This window comes from Peromyscus californicus, unplaced genomic scaffold, assembly GCF_007827085.1.
Source record: "Peromyscus californicus insignis strain IS unplaced genomic scaffold, ASM782708v3 Scaffold_4__1_contigs__length_199733344, whole genome shotgun sequence".
In the NCBI taxonomy this organism is placed as follows: domain Eukaryota; kingdom Metazoa; phylum Chordata; class Mammalia; order Rodentia; family Cricetidae; genus Peromyscus; species Peromyscus californicus.
In genome coordinates, this window is record NW_026294562.1 from 160,265,975 (window position 1) to 160,289,199 (window position 23,225).

General features: G+C 47.3%; 2 protein-coding genes across 3 annotated transcripts; both read right to left on the minus strand.

The window, feature by feature from the left end:
• Window positions 1-284: 284 nt before the first annotated feature.
• On the minus strand, window positions 285-22,993 carry LOC128125009 (protein FAM187B-like). 2 transcript variants are annotated; one of them, XM_052761949.1, is made up of 2 exons: window positions 22,890-22,993; window positions 285-1,477 (listed from the first exon to the last, which is right to left on the minus strand). In XM_052761949.1, the coding sequence occupies exon 2, from the start codon at window positions 1,399-1,401 to the stop codon at window positions 1,105-1,107; it is 297 nt and encodes a 98-aa protein (XP_052617909.1). In that variant the 5' UTR covers window positions 1,402-1,477; window positions 22,890-22,993; the 3' UTR covers window positions 285-1,104. The 2 variants fall into 2 exon arrangements, with proteins under 2 accessions (XP_052617909.1, XP_052617910.1); XM_052761950.1 differs by lacking the exon at window positions 22,890-22,993 and adding an exon at window positions 9,765-11,008.
• On the minus strand, window positions 13,779-23,003 carry LOC128124988 (protein FAM187B-like). Its single transcript, XM_052761913.1, has 2 exons — window positions 22,890-23,003; window positions 13,779-21,462 (listed from the first exon to the last, which is right to left on the minus strand). The coding sequence occupies exon 2, from the start codon at window positions 18,423-18,425 to the stop codon at window positions 17,649-17,651; it is 777 nt and encodes a 258-aa protein (XP_052617873.1). The 5' UTR covers window positions 18,426-21,462; window positions 22,890-23,003; the 3' UTR covers window positions 13,779-17,648.
• Window positions 23,004-23,225: the final 222 nt, after the last annotated feature.

Genomic DNA, 23,225 nt, shown 5'->3' on the forward strand with positions numbered 1-23,225 from the left:
TTTTGGATTTACCAAAATAGGATAGATAATGGAATATTTTTTCTGAATTTGTCAAATGCAAATGGACTAGACATTGTTGATGTATTTATTGCTTGTATATATTGTATATAGTTATTATACTTATTGTATATAGTTTTCTTGTATTAATTATAACTTTTTTATTATTTTTTATTTTTATTAGACAAAAAAGGGGAAATATCATGATATTTTATTTGTGCTGAAATGTGGTGATATTTGTATGTTAATAAAATTTGTCTGGAGATCAGAGGAAATAGCAAGCCATTAAGCAAACACAAAAGTCAGGCAGTGGCAGCACACACCCTTAATCTGATCACATGGCAGACAGAGTCTCTGTGTGTTCAAGGACACACTAGGGAACAGAGCCAAGCGTGGTGACACACGCCCTTTAATCCCTGTACCAACCATAGAGACCTGGAGGTCTGTACAGACAGGCAGTGACGAGGAAGTGAGGTAGCTGGGCTAAGAGCTAATGAGAGGGCAGAACAGCAAGGCAATAAAGGCGCGGGTAGACAGAAAGTCACTCCCTTTTGGAAGCTGTAGAACTGGAGAGGTAAGGTTGGTGGCTATCACTATTTCCCTGATTTTTAAGGCTTTATTTAATAAGACCGTTTAGAAGTTTATCTGCAGTCACCCTCACTCATATGAGCACCCCCTCATTCGTTCTCCTGTAAGGAACCCCAATAAACTCACTAGTGCACAAACCAGGCTTGGATGGATTCATTTCTTCAGTCTGTCATTAGTGTCCAATCTGGGATGGAGAGATGCTTGTTCCCACCTCCCCAGAGAGAGTCACACCATACACCCTGAGAAGGTCCCCTCCTTCCCTCTCTCTGAGGAACCCCAGAGTCCCAGTTCTTCAATGACTAGACAGTCTTGCCTCAGTTTCCCTATCTGTGCAATGGGATGACCAATAGATTTACCAAGTAGGCACAGAACAAGGCGTGGCGTGGCCATTAGATTTTAATCCAGGTCTGTGTTGGCTCACACACCTCCGGGCGCTAGTGTGAGGCTGACACGGATGGCTAGAGCTAAGGATGAGATAGTGGAGAGGGACCAGGTCGCCTTGGGTCCAGAAGGCTCAGTTTATTTCACCAGGAGGACCTGATTCTTCTTGCCTTGGATGGGACGGAAGACCACCTTACAGAGAAGCCCTCCCACAACCAGTACCGAGACCATCAGCAGCACCAACTGCAGGCCCCTGAGAACAGAGTCTGCCTTCCCAAACTGCCGCTGCCCTGGGCCCTTGGATTGACTCTCAGCCTCCAGCAGATCCACGGAGGTTATGGGGTTGAACTGGGCTATCAGTTCCTGTTGCACAAAACATCTGTAAATGGCTGGCTGGAAGATCTGCAGCTGCCGGCCACCGCTGTACAGGTCCATGAAGCTGCTGAGGTCCTCGCCCGAGAGCTGCTCCCGCCATGTCAGAGTGATGCTGTTGGCTTCCCAGCGCACAGGCCTGAATGGGAGAAGCATAGGGTCAGACTTCGGGGTCCTGGAGAGAACAGGCCACTGAAGGCAGACCACAGCTCCTCAGAGCACCATAAAAGTTACCAAGGGGTGTTGGGAGGTGTGGCTTGGGAAGCTTCTAGACCTCTACCTCTGACTGGCTGGGTAGCCTGAGCCAAGGCCACTAGCTTCTCGAGTATCCATTTCCTCATCTGACCACAGGGCTATAGTGGCGACACCTGCCTCGAGGTAATTTGAAAGAATTTGGAATACGGTCCCCCTTCTCTTATAAACAATGCCCAGCCACATGGGTGTGTTAGGCTTTCTCAGCCTCGCTGCCTGAGCGCCTCATCTTTGCTGTGCCCTCCACCTGGAACACTGTTGCTCAAAGCACAGGGCAGTCTCATCTCCTCCTGTCTTGGCCGGAGTGACCAGTTCTAAGAAGGGCCTCTCCCTGATTGGTTCCCCACTTAGAATTTTAATCCCCCCCACCTGCCATCAGCCCTTAGCAATGTTTAAAATACTGCATTTCAAGCTAGATGTGATGGTCCACACCAGGGATCCAGCACTCAGAAGGCTGAAGCAGGAGGATGGCAAGTTTGAGGCTAACCTGGGCTACATAGAGAGAACCCTCATTCTCAAAAAGAGGACTCATTATTTTAAAATGTCCTGTTGTCTTATTTGTCATGAAATAAAAGTATAGTTAATTTTTCTGAGCAGGCAGGAGGAGGCTATGTTCGTCACTGTTTCCTGGGTACCTAGATCGTTACTGAGCAAATGAGTGAGTCGGGTTTTCATGTCCAATGAGACTAGAAGACAGAGGGGATCCTGAGCAGACAGTGTTGTAACAGGGCCTCTGTAGAACATGACACTTTTGCCAGACAAGATGCTGTGGCCGGCAGCCCTCTCAAACATCACAATTAGTCCACGAGGCCCAGGCTAGTCTTGAGTTGGATAGTGTCCACCTGAAATCTATGCATTTCCCAGAATCTCAGAATGCAACCCGTACTTGAAAACTGGCTTATTGTCAATGTGTTACAATGACATCATATTGGGGTAGAGTGGCCTTGAGGTCCAACGTGTCTGGTGACCTTTTGGAGCCAAGACAGATAAAGATACCCTGGATGAAGGCCAAGAAATGGTAGAGGTGGGGGTGGGGAAAGAAGCTTCCAGTCCGGGAACGTCAGAGGGTCTCTAGTTCCCACAGAAGCTGGAAAAATCAGGGATGGACGTTACCCAGTACCTGAGAGGAAAGCCAGCCTCCTGACGGCTTGCTTCTGACTTCCAGGCTCCAAAGTAGTGGAGAATTGTTGTTGTTGTTGTTGTTGTTGTTGTTGTTGTTGTTGAGATGAGGTCTCACTAGCCTTGGCTAACCTGGAACTCATAGGGATCCACCTGCCTCTGCCTCCCAGTGCTGGGATAAAGGCATGCACTACCACATCCAGCCAGTTCCATTGTCTTTTTTATTTTATTTTTATTTATTAATATTTTATGTATGAGTGCTCTGCATGTATAACTGCAGGCCAGAAGAGGTCATCAGATCCTATTATAGATTGTCATGAGCCACCATGTGGGTGCTGGGAATTGAACTCAGGTCCTCTGGAAGAGCAGCCAGTGCTCTTAACCGCTGAGCCATCCCTCCAGCCCCCAGTTCTATTGTCTTAAGCCACCCCCAGTTGGTGGTACTTCATGCTGTGAGCGAATACAACTCCTGTGTTGGTCAGATTTCTAATCAGGGGACAACACATCGGAAAAAACACACGAAGGAAGAGAGAAACATTTGGCCCATGGTTTTGGAGTTTTCTCAAGATTGGCCAGATTCATTGCTTTGGGCCTGAGGCGAGACAGGATATCATGACAGACAGAACAGGCAGTCAAGGAGGCTATTTACGTCATGGAAGCCACGGAACAGAAATGGGAAGGAGGTAGACACAAGTCTATCTTTCTCAGGCATACCCCACTGACCTACTTCCTCAGGGTAGACCCCACTTTTTCTACCATCTCTTACAGTGCCATTAAATTATGACTCTGTCGAGGAGTTAATCTCAGGATCCAATCCCTTCCGGAAACCCTGTCAGCTGGTAAGCGAGCCTTCAACACTTGAGCTCTTGGGAAGGGGGAGGGACCCTTTATACCTAAACTAACAATTCACTTTGTCCTCCAACAGTTCATGCTCATCTCATAAAGCAAAGCACATTCATTTAATTCGTACCCAACCGTTACGTGTGTTCGTGTATGTATGCATGTATGCGTACATGTACAGAAGTGCGTGTACATGTATATATGTACAGACGTGCACATGGAGGCCAGGGGTCCATGTCTCTACCTTTATTTTTTAAGGCTTTATTTATTATTTTTTGTGCGTATGAGTGTTTTACCTCCATCTGTGTGTGTGCACCACATGTGCCTGGTTTCCACAGATGCTAGAAGAGATCGTCGGATCCTTTGGAACTGGAGTTACAGACAGTTGTGGGCAGCCATATGGGTGCTGGGAACTGAACGACTAAGCCATCATGTGTATGTGTCTGTGTATGTGCATGCGTGTCTGTGTATGCACAGCATGCAGAGTGCAGGAGCCAGGAGAGCAGGTCCCTCTGGAGCTAGGGTGACAGGCAGTTGTGAACCACCAGACAGGGCTGCTAGGAATCCAACTCAGGTCCTCTGAGAGAACAGTAAGCACTCCTTACCACTGAGCCACTTCTCCAGCTCCCTTACCTTTTTTTCTTGAGATAGGCTCTCTCAAGTCTGCTAGGCTGGCTAGCCAGTGAGCTCCGAGGATCCCCTATCTCTGCCCTCCCAGCTTCCAGGGCTGGAGTTGCAGGTGCACGCTGTCACGCCTGGTGGGTGTTGGGGATCTGATCTCAGGTCCTCACACTAATCCAGCCATCATGTTACTGTCATGGGTAAGTGGGCCCCCAGTATGGAGCCTTCCAACAGCGAGGCAGGCTGGAGCCCTGAGGGCAAAGCAGCCGGCAGAGACCGTTGATTGCTCATGCTGTTAATGCAGCAGCGGCATAGGCAGGAGAAAAACATCACCTCTGCTAAGAGACCTCCCTCCCGAGCTTAACTGCAGACAGAGGCTGAGCAGGCAGCCCGTGTGTGTGTCATCACTGTCATGTGGACAACTGTCCCCACCTCTGTAGAGACCAAGCCCAGAGCAGACCTGACTCGAAACTTTAGAAACTTTTGCTGGGCCCTGTGTTCTTCCTTCTCCAACCAGGTTTGGTACCTCTACACTGATTGGTCCTATTTTCTCCTTATTTGCATAGGCACACTCAGCCAATCAGGACCCAGCTGGTGCCCTGGCACCTCTATAAAATCAGACTCCAGGTGGTAGTGGTGCACGCCTTTAATCCCAGCACTTGGGAGGCAGAGGCAGGTGGATCTCTGTGAGTTTGAGGCCAGCCTGGTCTACAGTGCAACTTCCAAGACAGCCAGGGCTACACAGAGAAACAGTGGAGCAAGGGGAACACTCCTCCCCTGCTGGTGAGAGTGCAAACTTGTACAACCACTGTGGAAATCAGTATGGCGGTTTCTCAGAAAATTGGGAATCAATCTTCCTCAAGACCCAACTATATCACTCTTGGGCATATACCCAAGGAATGCTCAATCATACCACAAAGATACATGCTCAACTATGTTCATAGCAGCATTATTCATAATAGCCAGAACCTGGAAACAACCTAGATGCCCCTCAACTGAAGAACAGATTAAGAAAATGTTGTACATATACACAATGGAGTACTATGCAGCAGTAAAAACAATGGCATCATGACATTTGCAGGCAAATGGATCGAACTAGAAAATGTCATCCTGAGTGAGGTAACTCAGACTCAGAAAGACAAACATGGTATGTACTCACTCATAAGTGGATACTAGATGTAAAGCAAAGGATAACCAGACTACAACTCACAACTCCAGAGAAGCTAGCTAACAAGGAGGACCCAAAGAAAAACATATGGATAGCCCTGGGAAGGGGAAATAGATGAGATCTCCATGAGTAAACTGGGGATAAGGGATAGGCAATGGACGGTAGGGGATGGGGGATGAGAACATAAGGGGATGAGAAGGTCAAGCTGGAACAGGAATGGAGTGGGAGAGCAATGAAAGAGATACCATGATAGAGGGAGACATCATGGGGATAGGGAGAACCTGGGTGCTAAAGAAGTTCCCAGGAATTCACAAAGATGACCCCAGCTTAAACTACTAGCAATAGTGGAGAGGGTGCCTGAACTGGCTTACCCCAGTAATCAGATCAGTGAATACCCTAACTGTCATCACAGAGCCTTTCTCCAGTAACGGCTGCAAGCAGATGCAGAGATCCACAGCCAAGCACCAGGCCAAGCTCCAGGAGTCCAGTTGAAGAGAGAAGAGGGATTCTATGAACAAAGGCATCAAGACCATGATGGGGAAACCTACAGAGACAACCAAACCAAACGAGTGGACACTCATGAACTTTAGACCAACAGCTGTGGAGCTCCACAGAACTGGACTAGGCTCTCTGCACAAGCGAGACAGTTGTGTAGCTTGATCTGCTTAAGGGGCCCCTGGCAGTAGGATCAGGATCCATCCCTGGTGCATGAGCTGGCTTTTTGGAGTCCACTACCAATGGTGGGACACCTTGCACCACCTTGATACAGGGGGAGAGTCTTGGACCTGCCTCTACTGAATGCACTAGGCTCTGCTGACTCCCCATGGGAGGCCTTACCTTCTTGGAGGAGGGAATGGGGGATAGGTTGGTGGGGGGGAAGGCTGGAGGGGTGGGAGGAGGGAAGAGGGGGATCAAAATTTCTTGAAAAGAAAAGGTAGGACTGGGAGGAATATGCTTCTGCATAATTAAAGGCTATATATGACAAACCTAAAAAAACAAACAAAAAAATCCAAGCAAACAAAACAACAAAAATCAGACTCCCTGAAATTTCATGAACAGAATGACGGCAGGAGTCAACAGAGGAGGAGGAAGAAGATTTTCTCCAAGCCTCTTGGGAGGCTCCCTGCACACGAGGCGGGGAGCTCACTCCAGGACTCCGGCAGCAGCTGCAGGCAGAGAGACTGTTCCCCGCCTCAGACTCCAAGACCCCCAGACTCCTTTGTGCCACAGACATGAATTTGTGCCTTCGTTTCTTTCCCTTCTCCAAGACCCACTGCTTCTGAGGCCAGCAGCGCCGTGCTCTGAGACCTGCGAACTGTAAACTGCTGAGCACTAGAATGTTTCTCAGCATCCGCTGCTACCAAGACTGCCACACTGTTTTCTCCCTTGAAGACCGACCAAGTTCCTCGGGTATGTCTCCTTCCCTCTCTGTCCACTCCATTCTTGGAGGAGGGTAGGACAAGAACCAGGTTGGAGGTTGGGAGAAGGTCTCCACGGAATACTTCCTTAGGGCCTGAGGCACCTTCCCAGCCTTCTCTGATCTTATCTGTTCAAGCATCAATCAAATAGCTCAAATCTAGAGTGGAGTCCTGTCCTAGTTAGCTCTAATTGTCCATTTGACACAGCTTAGAATCACCTGGGAGGGACTGCCCAGATTAGATTGGCCCTCAGACACGTCGGTAGGGGATTGTCTTGATTGATGTAGGAGGGTCCAGTCCACTATCCCCTAGGTATGTGCTCCTAGGTTGAATAAGAAAGCTAGCTGAGCATGGACCCGTGAGCCAGCAAGCGGCATTCCTCCACGGTTCCTGCCCTGACTTCCCTCAATAAGAGGCTATGACTTGTAAGCTAAAGTCAACAAAAAACAATGACAAGAATCAATATCAGCAACCCAGAAGGTTTTATCTTATGGGCTCTTCTGACCTAGCTGGAGATGATTCTCCCAACCATTTCTGTCACCTACATTCTGACACTGATGGGGACCATAGCAATTATACTAGTCTTATTCCCGAACCTCAAACTCCACACACCCACGCCTTCTTCCCCTTCAGTCTCTCCTTCCTGGACCTCCATTTTACTCCAAGCACCTTCCTGCAGATGCTCTGGAATCTCAAAAGGCCGGAGAAGAAAATTAGCCACGCTTCTGTGTGACTTTAGAACTGAGCTCCACAGAGTGTGTGTGTGTGTGTGTGTGTGTGTGTGTGTGTGTGTGTGTGTGTGTGTGTGTTGCTGACACTGTGACTGCTTTGAAGCTATTTCCCAACCTCTGCATTATGGGGTCATCGTGCACCCAAAAGGTCCTCTGGCAGTGGCTCAGTTCTGTGGTTTTGTGGAGTCTACAGTTCAGACCACCTTGATCTTCCAATTGCCTCTCTGTAGCCATCCCAGGGTGGATGATTTTGTGTGTGAGAAGCCTGCTTAAAACTGCTTGTGTGGACACAACCTTCCTAGAAAATGAACTCTCCAGGGTTACTGTCTTCTGTGGGTCACACCCCTGGGACTTGGTTTGATCTCTTACGCCTGCATTGCTAAGGGTGTGCTGAGAGGAACGACCTGCAGAAGACACGGGGAAAGTCTTTGAGACGCGTGGTCTCTCCTGATGGCTGTGGTTTATTCTCCGGGCTATAGAATGTCTGTCTACACTCAAGCGCAAAACAAGTTCACAGAGAATCTCGGGAAATCCTTCCTCCTGCTCTACCCTGTAATGATGTCCTCACTCAGCCCTTTGCTCCATACCTGAGGAATGAAAGTCAAATGTGTGATAAAAAGGTTGGAGGCAAAAGACCCAAGTTAGGGAGAAATAGGAAACACCTGGTGTACATCTTGGACTCAGGGAACTTTTAGGCCCTATCTAATTAAGGTTTTGTTCAGGCTGACCAGATGGCTCAGTAGTTAAAAGCACCGGCTGCCGCCCTCTTCTGGCCCCAAGGGCACACTGCACCCACATGGTGCACATACATGGATGCAGGCCAAGCACTCAACACCTAAAATAAAAATACATCTCTAAAAAAATAAAGAAGGGGTTTCTGGGATTACATGAACTTGGGCCTCTTTCTGATCATTCTCAAATACAAAGGAGCTTCGAATACTGATAGACAGGAAGCCATCTATAAAGGTAGCAGCTGAGTCATGCATCCTTTATCAGTCTAAAGTAGCTTTCAATTCCTCCTCCTTTTTTGAGACAGGGTCTCACTGTGTAGCCCTAGCTGGCTTAGGACTTGATATGTAGATCAGGATGGCCTCGAACTGAGAGATCTGCCTGAATGGACATCCCCAGTGCTAGGATCAGAGCTGTGCACCACCATGCCTGACTCAGCTTTCAATCCCTTTTGGTCAGCCCTTTAGCTGTAACACTGTACTCTGACAATGCACACACACACACACACACACACACACACACACACACACACACACACTTTAAGTATTGCCACTAATTCTGAATATTTAAAAATCACAAAAGCACATTAATAAATAATAAAAATTTTCCTTTGTCACCAGCAGCGGTGGCGCACACCTTTAATCCCAGCACTCGGGAGGCAGAGCCAGGCAGAGCTCTGGGAGTTCGAGGCCAGCCTGGTCTACAGAGGGAGATCCAGGACAGGCACCAAAACTACACAGAGAAACCCTGTCTGGAAAAAACAAAACAAAACAAAAAATTTCTTTCTTTGTCATTTCGAGCATATTTTAACATAATTTTATAGAATTGTGAGATTGCTTTTCTTCATGTTAAGTACTATGACTTTATTTGGTTTAATAAAAAGCTTAATAGTTATAGCATATAATTAAAAAGAAGAGGAAACAATACTAAGTTTAAAACATTCACATTGCCTTTGAAATATTCACAATCTTCACTCACATACAACCACAAACTATCTCATGAGTAATGCTGCATTAAAAATGATTTTAACAAATTAATCCTGAAGATTCCTCTATGTGAATCTAACAAGCTGGGTGAATAAACTACCAGAGTTAAGAGGGAAAGTCCAACTTAACAGACTTAACCGGAAGAACTCAATGAGAAGCGAAAGCCGACGGGAGCCTGCTCTTTTATAGGTCACCACAACATGCATCCATGGGATTCACATTCCAGAGAAAACTTTAATGATGTCTTTAAAGCCGTGCAATCAGCGAGCAGCACGGTCCCCTGAATCTTTGAAGAATCTTATCATTTCAAACAATAGAGAAATTAAAGAGCGTGAGACTCTTAAGGAGGTTAAAAAAAATCTTCCCCTACAATCAATATACTTTTGTACACATACTCTTGCTGTATGTTTCAGAGAGGTGTGTTCCAGCATCCTTGGCTTCCTCCCATGCTCTCACTGACTCCTGATGACTACCAATGGGACTGACCTACCCGGCACAGGTTTACCATGAAGAACCCTGGGACAAGGGACCAGGGGCAGAGCCGGTGAAAGGGTCTCGTCACCTGTAGATGGATGCAAAGGGACAGGTGAGCTGTGCAGAATCTGACTCCGTGAGCCTGAAGTTATCGAAGATGACATAGTCCCCACCCGTCGGAGGGCCTTGGCACATCTCGTGGCAGTTTTCCACCTGCATCTCAGGCTTTACTCGGTCATAATATCTCTTTGTCTCTCCCAAGTAGAACCCACAGGGTATGGGCTCCTCCAGAGGCTCCTTAACATAGCAGTAACCCAGGCGTTTGCGCTCGCCCTGGCTCTTACAGCTGTTGCATTTCTGCCAAGGTTCCCACCGGGTGTACAGTACCTCTCTGTGGCCCAGGTTCAGTGTTGCGTTTGCCAGGGGCTTCTGACCCAGGTCTATGTGCGTGACATGCAGCCTTTTGATATCCTGGAAATCAATCTTATACCCAGTCACTTGGTTTCCATTCTTGTCCCGGCATTCGTAGAGGCCTGTGTTGAAGGGCGATGGGTCTTTGATAAGGAGACTACCGTCTGGATTCTGCTTTGTATTGGAAATAATGGCGAGGCTAATGGGCTTGTCACCTGTGTCCAGCCCAAAGAAGAACCAGTGCGCCTTGGAGATGCTACATTCCAAGAGAGCATCGTTGTTGGAAAGGAGGGCCAGCTGACATTCCTTGGCCCGGGGACAGCTGACAGGAAGGTGGAGCCCCAACACGGGGAGCACAAAGCTGAGCAGTATCCACAGGATGGTAAGCATGGTGGACTGGGAAGGTGGCTGTGCACTGGCCACCAGCCTGGACATTGTGAGGTCATTCATGAACTCAAGCCTCAGTCGAGCAGGGGGGTGAACAAAGGCTATATGCCACCACCTCCCTTTGTGACAAGTTGGGATGTCATTTGTCTAGTCAGGGTCTTTCTCTGTCATCTGCATTCCCAAGAGGGGATTTTCAAGCCTAGGCAGTGGCACTGGTGTCACACACGTGAACATTCAGCATACTGTTCCTGCATGTGTGGACTATGTCCCAAACACATTGTCCCACTGTGCAGCCCTGACTTCCTTGGAACTCTGTAGCCCAGGCTGGCCTTGAACTCACAGAGATCTGCCTGCCTCTGCCTCCTGATGATGGGATTAAAGGTGTGTGCCACCACACTCTACTTTTTTGTTGTTGTTGTTTCAAGACAGGGTTTCTCCATGTTGTTTTGGTGCCTGTCCTGGATCTCACTCTGTAGACCAGGCTGGGCTTGAATTCCCAGAGATTCACCTGACTCTGCCTCCCAAGTGCTGGGATTAAAGGCATGCGCCACCACCGCCCAGCTCCACACTCTACTTTTTAAAACTAGTTTTATTTTCATGTTTATATATGTGTGTTTGTGTGAGTTTTTGTGTCCGTGTCCGTGTCCGTGTGTGTGTGTGTGTGTGTGTGTGTGTGTGTGTGTGTGTGTACAGGATCCTGGAGAGCAGAAGAGGTGTCAGGTCCCCTGGAACTAGAATTACAGACAGTTGTGAGCCTCCATGTGGGTGCTGGGAATTGAACTCAGACCCTCTGGAAAAGCAGCCAGTGTTCTTTTTTTTTTTTAACTTTTTTTTCTTTGTGAATTTCACATTATGCATCCCAATCCCATTCATCTCCCTGTCCCCTCACTTCTACCCTTTGCCCTTGCAACCTCCCCCAAAAATCAAAATTTAAAAATAAAGCCAAAAACCAAACCAAAACAACAACAAAATATCTCAGCGTGGAAGCTGTAGTGTGGCCCAGTGAGTCCCACAGTTTACCCTTTAGTCCATACATCTTTACTTGTGAGTGTTCATCGCAGTGAGTCATTGGTCTGGTTCGAGGCCGCTGGCTTCTGCTGCACTATGGACACTGGGCCCTCACTGGGACTCCTCTTGTATCCTGTTGTTGTCTTGTGTCATGGAGCTCCTGGAGCTTTGGATCTGCAGGTCTTCACATGCTCCAGCAGTTCACAGATGAGGTGGGTGTTGGGGTGGGGTATCTCACAGTCCTGGTTCTGGGCCTGGGTGGTAACTGGGTTAGTGAGACCGCCGGCTTTCCCTCATCTTTACCACCAGGGGGCGCTCTCCAGCACTGCCCCTGCAGCTCACCCAGTGCAGCAGAGAGCGGGGAGAAGGGCCAGCCCTCCTGCTCTCACGCCCTCAGGTCCAGCTCATCCGTACTCATATCACCAGGACCAGCTCTGTGTTTTGGCGGTGGTGAAGCACAGGGCGCACTCTCCAGTTTGCTGCACTTGGTGAGGGGCGGGGCCTGTTCTTCCCTTCTCATGCCCCGAGGCCGCTCCCCTGCCTGTCACAGGTGGGAAGGAGTGACACGGGGAGGACCTATTTCCCTTACCCTTGCCACCCCATGGCATATGAGGGAGAGGGCAGGGGCAGCTCTCCTGCTCTCACGCCCACAGGCCCGCTCACCTGCGCCCCTAACAACTGAGTCAGCTCTAGTGTGCTGCCAGGAGAGGTCCCGTGCCCACTCTCCTGCGTGCTGTGTGCTGCGGCTGGTGAGGGGCAGGGCCAGCTCTCTCACCTGCCACAGGTGGCAAGAGTGAGGGGAGGGAGGGCATTTTTGTAGCCAGTGTTGTTAACCACTGAGCCACCTCTCCAGCCCCAATCCCTGAAAAATAATTTTGAATGTTATGTGTATAGATGTTTACCTGCATGTGTGTCTGTGTACCACATGTGTGCCTTAAACCCAAGGAAGCCAGAAGAGGGCGCAGGATTTCCTGGAGTCACAGAACCAGTGCTTTTAACCACCGAGCCATCTCTTCAGCCCCCTGACACACTTCTTAACCCTGAGGATAGGCCAAATCCTTGCTGGTCCTTGTTCTGATTTCCATACCTCTCTGGCCACCCCATTCATGTTAACTTCTGTCCTGTCTTCTGGAGCATTCCAGCCAAGCAGAGGCATTCTGGCTTCAGGGCCTTTGGACAGATTGGTCCCTAACTCTTCCCTCAAGATAGCTGCAAAATTCAATTGATCTTAAATTAATACATATTGGTCACAGTTTCTTCTGCCCCAAATCTTTCCCTAAGCGCTTTTCTCAGACAGGAAACTTGAGGTGATTCAGGCACTGTGGTGAAACTCCAGTAGAGCCATTGTATCTAGAGTAAACATTAGAACAAAATAGCTGTTTTTCACTGTATCTCGGGTAAACATCAGAACGAATGGTTGTTTTCTAGAAGTCCTTAGACCTGGAGGAAATCACTGTGGAAATCAGTGACTGTTTCTGTTACCTGTAGAGTTGCTTTCCTGAAGGAGCTGTGCAGCCTTGGCGTGGCTTTGGTCACAGGACTATCCTGGCACACCTGGATAGCTTGAATTATTGGGCACTGCAAACAGTACATGAGAAGGACTGAAGTGGCAGAGGTGTGGTGTTTTCCCTCAGAAAAACATGTAGATTAGACCAGGAGCTTTGGGATGAGGAACTTGTTTTACCCAGAAGAGCTACGTTTGTGTAACCATCAATAAATAAGCCGTGGAACAGCTGTTCGAGGCTCAGTTCACAGAAACTTTCTCCCTGCTGTCAGAGAACCTAAAATTCATCTTGGAGTGACCCCCTTTCTTCAGCCAACACTCCCCACACACAAACACCTGACAGGGCATGATTTTCTATGGTCCATCCACTGCACAGATGTTTGGTGACTAGCAAATGCAGTCGTCACTCTGAATAAAGAAGCAAGGCTTCTGCCGCCTTCATATCACACAAGGTCACATGTTACCATCCCTGGCCGTCATGGCAATTACATTTTAGAAAGTTGCTAGAAAGATGAACGTGGAGTAATTGCTCCTAAAGGAAACAGCCTCTGGCCATTTGAATGTCCTCAGCTAGTCCACACAGAATTGAGCTTTTATGGAGCTTTTTGTTTAAAACTACCTGATTTTTTTTGGGGGGGGCGAGTGGTTTGGTTACTTTAGTTTCTGCTGTTGATTATATTTATTTACTTATGTGTATGTGTGTGTTGAGTGACAAATCTTTTCCTGGGGAGTTGCTACACACACACATACACACACACACACACACACACACACGTCTACTCATCCCAGATAGGGAGTCCGTGTCCAAGGTACGGATACCATTGAAGTTCAACTTGGTGAACCAGTGAGTTTTATTGGGGTCATTTACAGGAGCAGAAATGACTCACAGACAGCTGCATCACCAAGGCCCACCCCAGCAGGGGTGACAGCTCACACAGCTGGGAATCTGGAGCCCACTGCACAGCCCGCAGGCCGCTCAACAGCATGGAGAGTGTCCTCTCCCTGTGCCTCGGTACCTCTTCAGGCAGCTCAGCTCACTTCTGCTTCTTCCAGGCAGCTGGTGTGGTCTCAGAACCTTCTCTGTAACTTTTATTGCTAACTCTGGCAGGGCGGGGCCTAGCGAATCTGGTCAGTTTCGGGACTTCCGGAAGCTGTTTTGAGCTGTTTGCCTTCCTGCTTAAGGAGCTTCCCTGCAGGGTGGGATGTGTCAATCTCGGAGGAGAATGTTAAGACAACATTGGGTGTACCTGCACAAGCATGGGTACGATTACAGGCTCACATGTAGCATGGTAACAGTGTGTCAAAGTCATTTCTCTTTCTCCACCATGTGTATTCTGGGGACCAAACTCAGGTCATCGGATTTGGTGGCAAGCACCTCTACCCACTGAGCCATCCTGAAGATCTTAGTTTGTTTGTTTGAGACAGGGTCTCACTGTGTAGCCCTAGCTGGCCTGGACTCTCTTTGTAGACCAGGCTGTCCTCAAAGTCACAGAGATCTACCTGCTTCTGCCTCCCAAATGCTGGGATTAACTTAAAATAATAGAACTGCTCCTACAGACATAAAAAGATAATGAATGGAACTAAAAATGGTGGGGTGTGCCTATAATTCCAGTACTTAGGAGGCAGAAGTAGGAAGACACTGACTTCAAGGCAAGTCCGGGCTAATGAAACCCTGCCTCAAAAGGCCAAGAGCTGGGAATGATATCGCTTGGTGGTAGAGTGTTCTAGAATGCTCAAAGCCTTGAGTGGGCTAGCCACAAAAAAAATAAAATAAAATAAAATAAAATAAAAATGAAAACATACTACAGCTATATACAGGTGTCTTAGTCAGTGTTCTATTGCTGTGAAGAGACACCATGACCACGGCAGCTCGTAAAAAGGAAGGCATTTAATTGGGGCTGGCTGACAGTTCAGAAGTTCAGTGCATTATCATCATGGCAGGGAGCATGGCAGCGTGCAGGCATGGTGCTGGAGAAGAAGCTGAGAGTTCTACATCTGCATCCACAGGCAGCAGGAAGAGAGACAGACTCTGGGCTTGGCTTGGGCTTTTGAGAACCTCAGAGCCCACCCCGCCCCCAGTGACACACTTCCTCCAACAAGGCCACACTTCCTTTTCAAATAGTACCACTCCCTGGTGAACTAACATTCAAATCTATGAGCCTATAGGGATCATTCTCATTCAAATCACTGGAAGAGGCTAAAGCCAAAACTTCTTGATGTTTGATGGGTAAATTTGTGGGAAAAAAAAAATTCGACAACACTATCACAAGAAAAAAGCAACAGTTTTATATTTGCAACTAAAGAAGTTAACTCAGTAATATAAAGTTTATGTATACACACACACACACACACACACACACACACACCCAGAAACAGTTACCAACAAGTGCTTCCAAATATGTTACAACCAGCTGCTCTCTGCTTCTCGTCCCAAGATATGAGGTGAGGAGATCCAGCCACCACGGAGCCAACCACACCACATCTGCACTTTCATGACGGACTGTATCCCCACACAGTATGCAGTGTGACCAGCCAGCCTCCTGCTCCTGCTAACATGCCTTCCCTGCCTGCTACCACGTCTTCCACAATCAACTGTCTCCCTCTGGAACGAAACAACAAATGTGGATCTGGCCCCCAGAATCAAGCTGTGTCAGGTACTTTTATGTTGCTGTGATGAAACACTGTGACCAAGTCAACTTACAGAATGAAGAGTGCATTTGGGCTTACGGTCCTAGAGGGCTGACTACCATGGAGGGGAGGCTTAACAGCAAGCAGCGAGCATGCCAGTGGGAGCAGGAAGCTGAGAGATCAGATTTCCAACCCATTCCAAAGCAGAGAAGGAAGGGGAAGTGGAGTGAGGCCTTAACTTCTCAAAGCCTGCCTCCAATGATGGACTTCCTCCAGCAAGGCCGCTCCTCCCTGGACCTTGTCCAAATGGTGCCACCAACTGGCGATCAAGTGTTTTTGTTTTTTTTTTTTTTAAGATTTATTTATTTATTATGTATATAGTGTTCTGCCCGCATGTACGCCTGCATGCCAGAAGAGGGCACCAGATCTCTTTAAAGATGGTTGTGGTTGCTGGGAATTGAACTGAGATCCTCTAGAAGAGCAGTCAGTGCTCTTAACCTCTGAGCCATCTCTCCAGCCCACCCCCTCAAATTTCTCATTTTAAACCACCAGTCTGACAGAATGAAAAGGAGGAAAAAATGCAAGCCACAAAACAAGTACCCACTGGGAAAGACCAAGATTAACAACAGAACCTGACCCAGGGAGTCAAGTGGAGAGGGACCTTCCAATGACCTTCACATGCCTGAAGTCAACATTTTCATTTTAGAGGAACCATTTAGGGCACGGTTTTCAACATGTGGGTCACGACCATAGGGAAACATGTATTTCCAATGGTCTTAGGAACTCAGACACCACTCAATAGCAAAATTACAGTTATGAAGTAGCAACAAAAATAATTTTATGATTGGGGATCACCACAACATGAGAAATTGTATTAAAGGGTCGCAGCATTAGGAAGGTTGAGAACCACTGATTTAAGGGCTAGAGAATTAGCTGAGCCATTAAAAACATTAGCTGATCTTCCAGAGGCCCCAAGTTCGATTCCCAGGCCCCACATGAAGGGCCATCACCTCTGTATCTCCATTTCCAGGCAATCCATTGGCCTCTGTAAGCACTACACACATGGAGTGCACATAAACACATGCACATAAAATAAAAATAAATCTTACATTAAAAAGTAACTATGTGAGTCTTACGAGGATTTTAAAAAAAAAAAGCAATTAAAAGGAACCACACTATCCTCCTCAGTTATAATAACCAAGGACGGTCACCAGGGAACGAATAAGCTGTCTTCCAGAAAGTTCTCTAAGTCTCTGATTTTGGTTATTTGTTTCGTTTTGCTTGTTTGTTTTTGGCTTTTATTTACTTGCTTACTTTTTTGAGATAGGGTCTCACTACATAGCTCTGGCTGTCCTGATAAATCTGTTTTTACCAATAGTTTTTGCATGCAATACACAGCTGTTGATCCTTCTTTGTCGGATAATTATTACGTACTATCATGACCCTTCGCCTACTTACATAAAATATTGACAGAGGAAGAACCAAATGTGTTCCAGGTGTGGTGCTGCATGCTTTTCATGCCTATATTCAGGAGGCAGAGCCAGGGAGATCTCTTGTGAGTTTAAAGCCCGCCTGAGTCTATAGCAAGTTCCAGGCTAGCCAGGGCTGTACAGTGAGACCTTGTCTCAAAAAAAGAAAAAGAAAGAGAAAGGTCTAAAACACATGGCATTGGTATAAGGAGAGAGAGGCAAACCATATTCATCAGGGTCCATTCAGCATACAGGACCCACATCCATGTTTACACGGATGAGCCTGGGCCTGAGTCTCTGGCTCCAGGTTGCCTGTGTGGGCAGGGAATAGGTCTTTGCTCAGTCACCACCTTCCTCCGACTCTCTTGCCCAGATCCCAGTTCAGAGGAGATTTCTGGTGTGGAAATATCTAAGCAAACCAGTGACTCTAGGCTCCCACGGACCGTGAAGGCTTCTGGGTGTGGAGGAAGAGTTTGTCTACTGGATGGAGACCTCTAGCAGCAGTAAGCCCCCAGAGACCAGCACTGATGGAGGCCCGAGAGAAGGGCTGTTGGCCCTGTTCTGGTTACCTGTAGATGGAAGCCAAAGGACAGCTAAGCCACTCATAGTTGGTGTTTTTGTCCAGCTGATGAGTGTCAAAGACGAAGTACGGCTGGTCGATTTCTGTGGCGATTTCACAGGGCACCTGGCAGGCTTGTAGCTGGAGTTCAGGCTGCAGGCGGTTGTGGGTCACCTTCTCCCCTCTCAGGTAGAGCCAGCAGGGCATGGATTTCCCTAGGGGCTCCTCCACATAGCAGTAGCCTAGACGTTTGCGCTCACCAGGCTTTTCACAACGGTTACAATCTTGCCAAGGATCCCAGCGGGTGAAAACGAGTACCTCGCCTCCTAGGTTCATGGTCTCGTTTCCCATGGGCTTTTGGCCCAGATCTTTGTGTGTAATATGCAGCAGAGCTATATCCTGAAAGTCAATCTCATATTCCACCACCCGGGTCATGTGACCATCTAGGCAGCGGTAGAGCCCCGTCTGGAAGGGCTGAGGGTTGGATAACTGCAGATTGCTCCCAGGCAGTATCTTCACATTAGACATGGAGCTGAGCATGGACAGTTTGTCCTCCAAGGACGAATGGAAATACCATAGGGCTTTGTGGTGGTTACACCCCAGGATCACGTCATTGCCCGAGAGCAGGGCGTACTGGCACACATTCTTGTAGGGACAGTTGATTAGTTTCTGGGCCCACAGCATGGGAAGAGAAAGAATAACCAGCCACAGAGTGGCCAGCATGGCTGAGTAAGAGTACAGAAGGAACTTTAAAACCTTCTTGGGTACTGTGACATCACCCATAGAACTGGAATGTTTAGCCCTGTGAACCACAGTCCAGCGAGTTTTCAGAAATACACATCAAATCTATAAAACGTGGGCTGGAGAGATGCTCAACAGTTAAAGAGCACTGATTGCTCTTCCAGAGGACCTGGGATTGATTCCCAGCACCTACATGGCAGCCCACACCTGTCTGTGATTCCAACCACAGAATATCTGATGCCCTCTTCTGGCTCCTGTGGACACAGACATACGCGCAGGCAGACACATGAATATAAAATAAAAACTGAATGAAATATGTGTGTGTAAGTTATCCCCAGGAAGTAGACAGAATGAACTCAAAAGGCAAGTTATTCACCATTACATGTCCAAGACATGAAGATAGTGGTGTGCTTTGAATCCAAACATCCCCCACAGTTCCCACGTTTGGGTCCCAGATGGTGGTGCTAATATTGATGGTGTTGATAACTTTAGTGTTTATATGCATTGCTTATATGCTACTGACTATAACTGACCATGTAGCCCCATGGAACTACAGAAGGGCCGGGAGATGTAGGGGTGGAATATTTACTAAGCAGTATTGTCTTTAGGACGGTCCATCAAATGATAGTAAAGACCATTATCCAAATTCTTTGGTCAGATTATGCAAGCTTTATTTTCTGACAGATGGGGCTATCTCGTTAAAAGTGGAGTTTAGCATCGAACATAGGAGAAAGTGGGCTTATATTATCCCCCAAACTTCAAGGCCAAGGGGTTTTCAAGGATTTTTGGTTATGTAGGAATGTGGAGGAACATCTCAAAATTATTTGGCAGAACATCTTATCAGGGTAGGGGTCAGGATATAGGGTATGGAACATGTCAAATTCCAGAAAATGAACCAAGACATGGTCAAATCCAAGTTTTACAGAAAACAGGTTGAACTTATTTTGACCTTGTAACAAGATGGCTTTTAATCTTAAGATGGAGTCAGGCTGGTTCATCACTGGGAAGTAGAACCCAGTCGGCAGAAGCAGGGCAGTCCTTAGGTCTATATTGTCCCTGGCCCCTTCCTGTCTGCCTGTCTGTCTCCTGGCCTCCAGGAAGCAAGCAGCATCCTTAGTTCTCTGCCTCACCAACCATGCAATGCATTCCTCCAAATGATGCAGCCAGCTAACCATGCCCAGAAACCTTTGAAATTGTGAGCCCCCAAAAAAAGATTTAAAAAAACAAAACAAGCAAATAAACCAGAACCCTGTTTCTCACAAGCATTTGTCTCAGAGATGAAAAGGGCCTGACCTGAAGAATGGGTCAAGGGCTGCGTGTCCATCAAAAGGGGAATGGGGAGATACTGGCCTCTACTATTTCTGAAGTCCAGCGGAAGCCATGGACTTCCTGGAGATAGGAAAGTGCTTAAATCGTCATCAAATCAGCCCCTCAGTGTCAATGGGATGTACTAATCGTGACAGTCAAGATTCCATCATTCTGGAATTTTCGTTTCATAACCCCATTTTTTTTTTTTCACATTCATACTCAGCATTGTGAAGAGTGCTCTTCCAAAAGGTCCCCACAGTTGCCGTCTGCAACAACACTGGTTGCTCTGGTAGGGGAAGCGGGGGCTCTTGTGCCACATACTGTTGATTAAATGCTCTGGACTGGGAGGGGGAACCCTCTTTACTTTTGCTTATATGCTACTAACTACAACTGACCATGTAGCCCCACAGAACTACAGAAGGGCCGGGAAACGTAGGGGTGGAATATTTACTAAGCAATATTGTCTTTAGGACGGGACAAGATAAATGGTGAAAATATGACTTGTAAAATATCAGATGACAGTAAATGATTCAAAGAGGAAAAAGTGGGAGAGAGTGCCGCGGCCCGCGCAGCTGGAGCACGAAATCTGGCGAGGGACGCCGAGGTTAAACAGCACTCTAGACACCCAGTTTCAGTTCGCCAGGGAAGCAGCTCTCTTTACTCGTCCCAACATGGAGTTTATATACCTCTCTAACAGCAGGAGTCAAGGAATGGTTACTCTGTATCTGTAGGCAAGCCGGACACTGTTTTCCAAACAGGAAAAACCACAGGGGGACTGATCCCCAGCACCCTCTGGAACCCAACTGCACATTTTTTACACAAACAACTTAACTGGGACAGGACAAAAAAGGGCGTTTAAAATTAAGGCAGCAAACTTACTGCTGCCGACATGTCCTCCCTTTTTATTTTCAAATGGAACACATAGGCTAGAACAGCCTGTGGAAGATCAGATAGCCCCTGCCTTAGGTCACCTGTTGCAATCCCCAAACTTACCCATCATAGGGGGCTGCCCTTACGCCCCCTGCCTTAGGTTGCACGAGGACCACAGGAGTTGTCTGTCTCTGGGTACTATCTGTCCAACATTTGTAACCACACTTGTGCAGATTCAGAGGGTGACATGGCCAGAAGGGCTTGCTTGATTACCTGTCAGTGTCGAATGAACTGGCGTTGCCACTGGCATAGCAGAAATAACCCAATTCCCATACCACCTGCACAGATTAATAAGAGGGAAACAGACCCTGCCCATCCAGTGATCCACCCAGCAGCTTTAGACATTAATGACCACCAGGTCTGCTTATTTACAGGAACAACTCTAGTTTCATTAATCTTTACAATGGCATGTGATAACTGAATTGTATAGTTCAAAAATGTTCCATTCCAAGGCCCTCACAAACAAGCATTCAATTCTGCAACCTTGGCCGATGCATTAAAAGCTGCATGAGGGGTTATACAAACTTCTGACATTCCATAAGCACATAACATATGTTGGCATTTCCACAACATATCTATTTGTTCTTGTAACAGTGCTGCTTGCTGATTAAGCATCAGAATTCCAAAGTGTAATTGTCCATTCAATGTTTGCAGAATGTCCAAGGCACCAGCCACCCTCTCAGATAATGTTAAACAGTCTGAGATAATGCAAGCCCAGCAGCTGTAGCAGCAACAGCAGATGCAGCCACAGCTGCAACAATTGCGGCAGTAATGCCAAAGTCTCTTCCTGTCCTCTTCAGTTGCAGTGGAAACTGATCAGAAGGACTCTCCAGAGGCATCACTGCAAATGCAGGTATTCTCACAATCACTGCATGGGACCAATTTGCACTCCAGCAATTATTCAAGCTACAATTTAGAACTGAACAGTTTAGTAGTCCCTTCTCTCCCACATCACCATTCCAAACAGCAAAAGGGAAAGGAGCACTTGGAGACCCACAGCATGGGACGTGCTGGAACTACCTACAAAGTCTGCCAATGAAGTATTACTCAGGACTAGGCAATCATGAAAGCTGCCTTTCAGATTCAAGGAGATAGCATTGGTATTATTCTTGCCAGCTGTACTATTTTTCTCAAAACAAGGAGCATTTTTTTTTAAACTGCAAAGTAATATTTACAAAACCTTCTTGGAGTTTTACATTGCTGGCAGCAGTACCAATTGTCCAATTAGAAGAAAATACAGCAGGAAAAACAGGGCTATCAATACGCACAGGCAGTAACACAGGTGGATTTCTTACTAAACTCCATAATGGCTCCCCTTCTCCCCGAGGCATCATCTTTTAAAGTTAAAGGAACAAGCTCCCGGACCACCCGTCCAGCTTGATTCTGAGTTTCAATGACTGGATATGTTTCATGCACACCACCACCACCACCCCTTTTTTTTTGCCTATATCTGTCCTCTGATCCTTTTTCCTCCCTATCCAATGAGGATTTCTTGGCGGGGGTCGAGACAACAGAGGAGCAGAAGGTGCTGACTGTGCTTTCACTTTTGCACGGCGCACCTTCTGTTGTAGTTCCTCTGTCTCTTTTTCTAGCTGCTCTTCCTCCTCTACTAAATCTGATACAGAGGCAAGATCATCGTCTTCTTCCTCATCCATTAAATCTTTCACAAATATCCTTACACGCTCGCCGGGCAGTGGTGGCGCACGCCTTTAATCCCAGCACTCGGGAGGCAGAGCCAGGCGGATCTCTGTGAGTTCGAGGCCAGCCTGGGCTACCAAGTGAGTCCCAGGAAAGGCGCAAAGCTACACAGAGAAACCCTGTCTCAAAAAACCAAAAAAAAAAAAAAAAAAAAAATCCTTACACGCTCTTTACAGGGGACCTCGACCTCTTCCTTTTCCCCTTTCAAAGATTCATTCATCTCCGCCTCCTGAGCGTTAGCAAATGCTTGCTCGCACTCTGAAAGTTGCTCTTTCACTTTCACTTTATCAGTCAGAAGAGCATCTTTCTCAAGTCTCCATAGAGAAAATGCAGCTATAGGAAATTTATCTGCCCCTTTCTCTTGTAACATCTTTTGTAAATCTCTTTTTGCTTGTTCCCAATCTGGAATATTCAGACCTCCTCCCGTCAGAAACCAAGGACTCGCTTCAGCTATGGTGTCCACAAATGTGAGTGCGGTGCTAGACTTAATTCCTGTTCCTTATTTACTTAACTTAATTCCTGTTCCTCAGTGGCCAACTGAGCTTTTGCAGAATTACCCATGGTACGTACCCTATTTTACTCTGTTACATCCAATCCTCCCCCTTCCTTTGTGAAGGTGAGCCTCGTACGCATACCCCTTCTTTCCAAGTCTCGATGGAACCTCCACTTGCCACGACCTGCGCAGTTGGAGCACGAAATCTGGAGAGAGACTCCGAGGTTAAACAGCACTCTAGACACCCAGTTTCAGTTCGTCAGGGAAGCAGCTCTCTTTACTCGTACCAACATGGAGTTTATATACCCCTCTAACAGCAGGAGTCAAGGAATGGTTACTCTGTATCTGTAGGCAAGCCGGACACTGTTTTCCAAACAGGAAAAACCACAGGGGAACTGATCCCCAGCACCCTC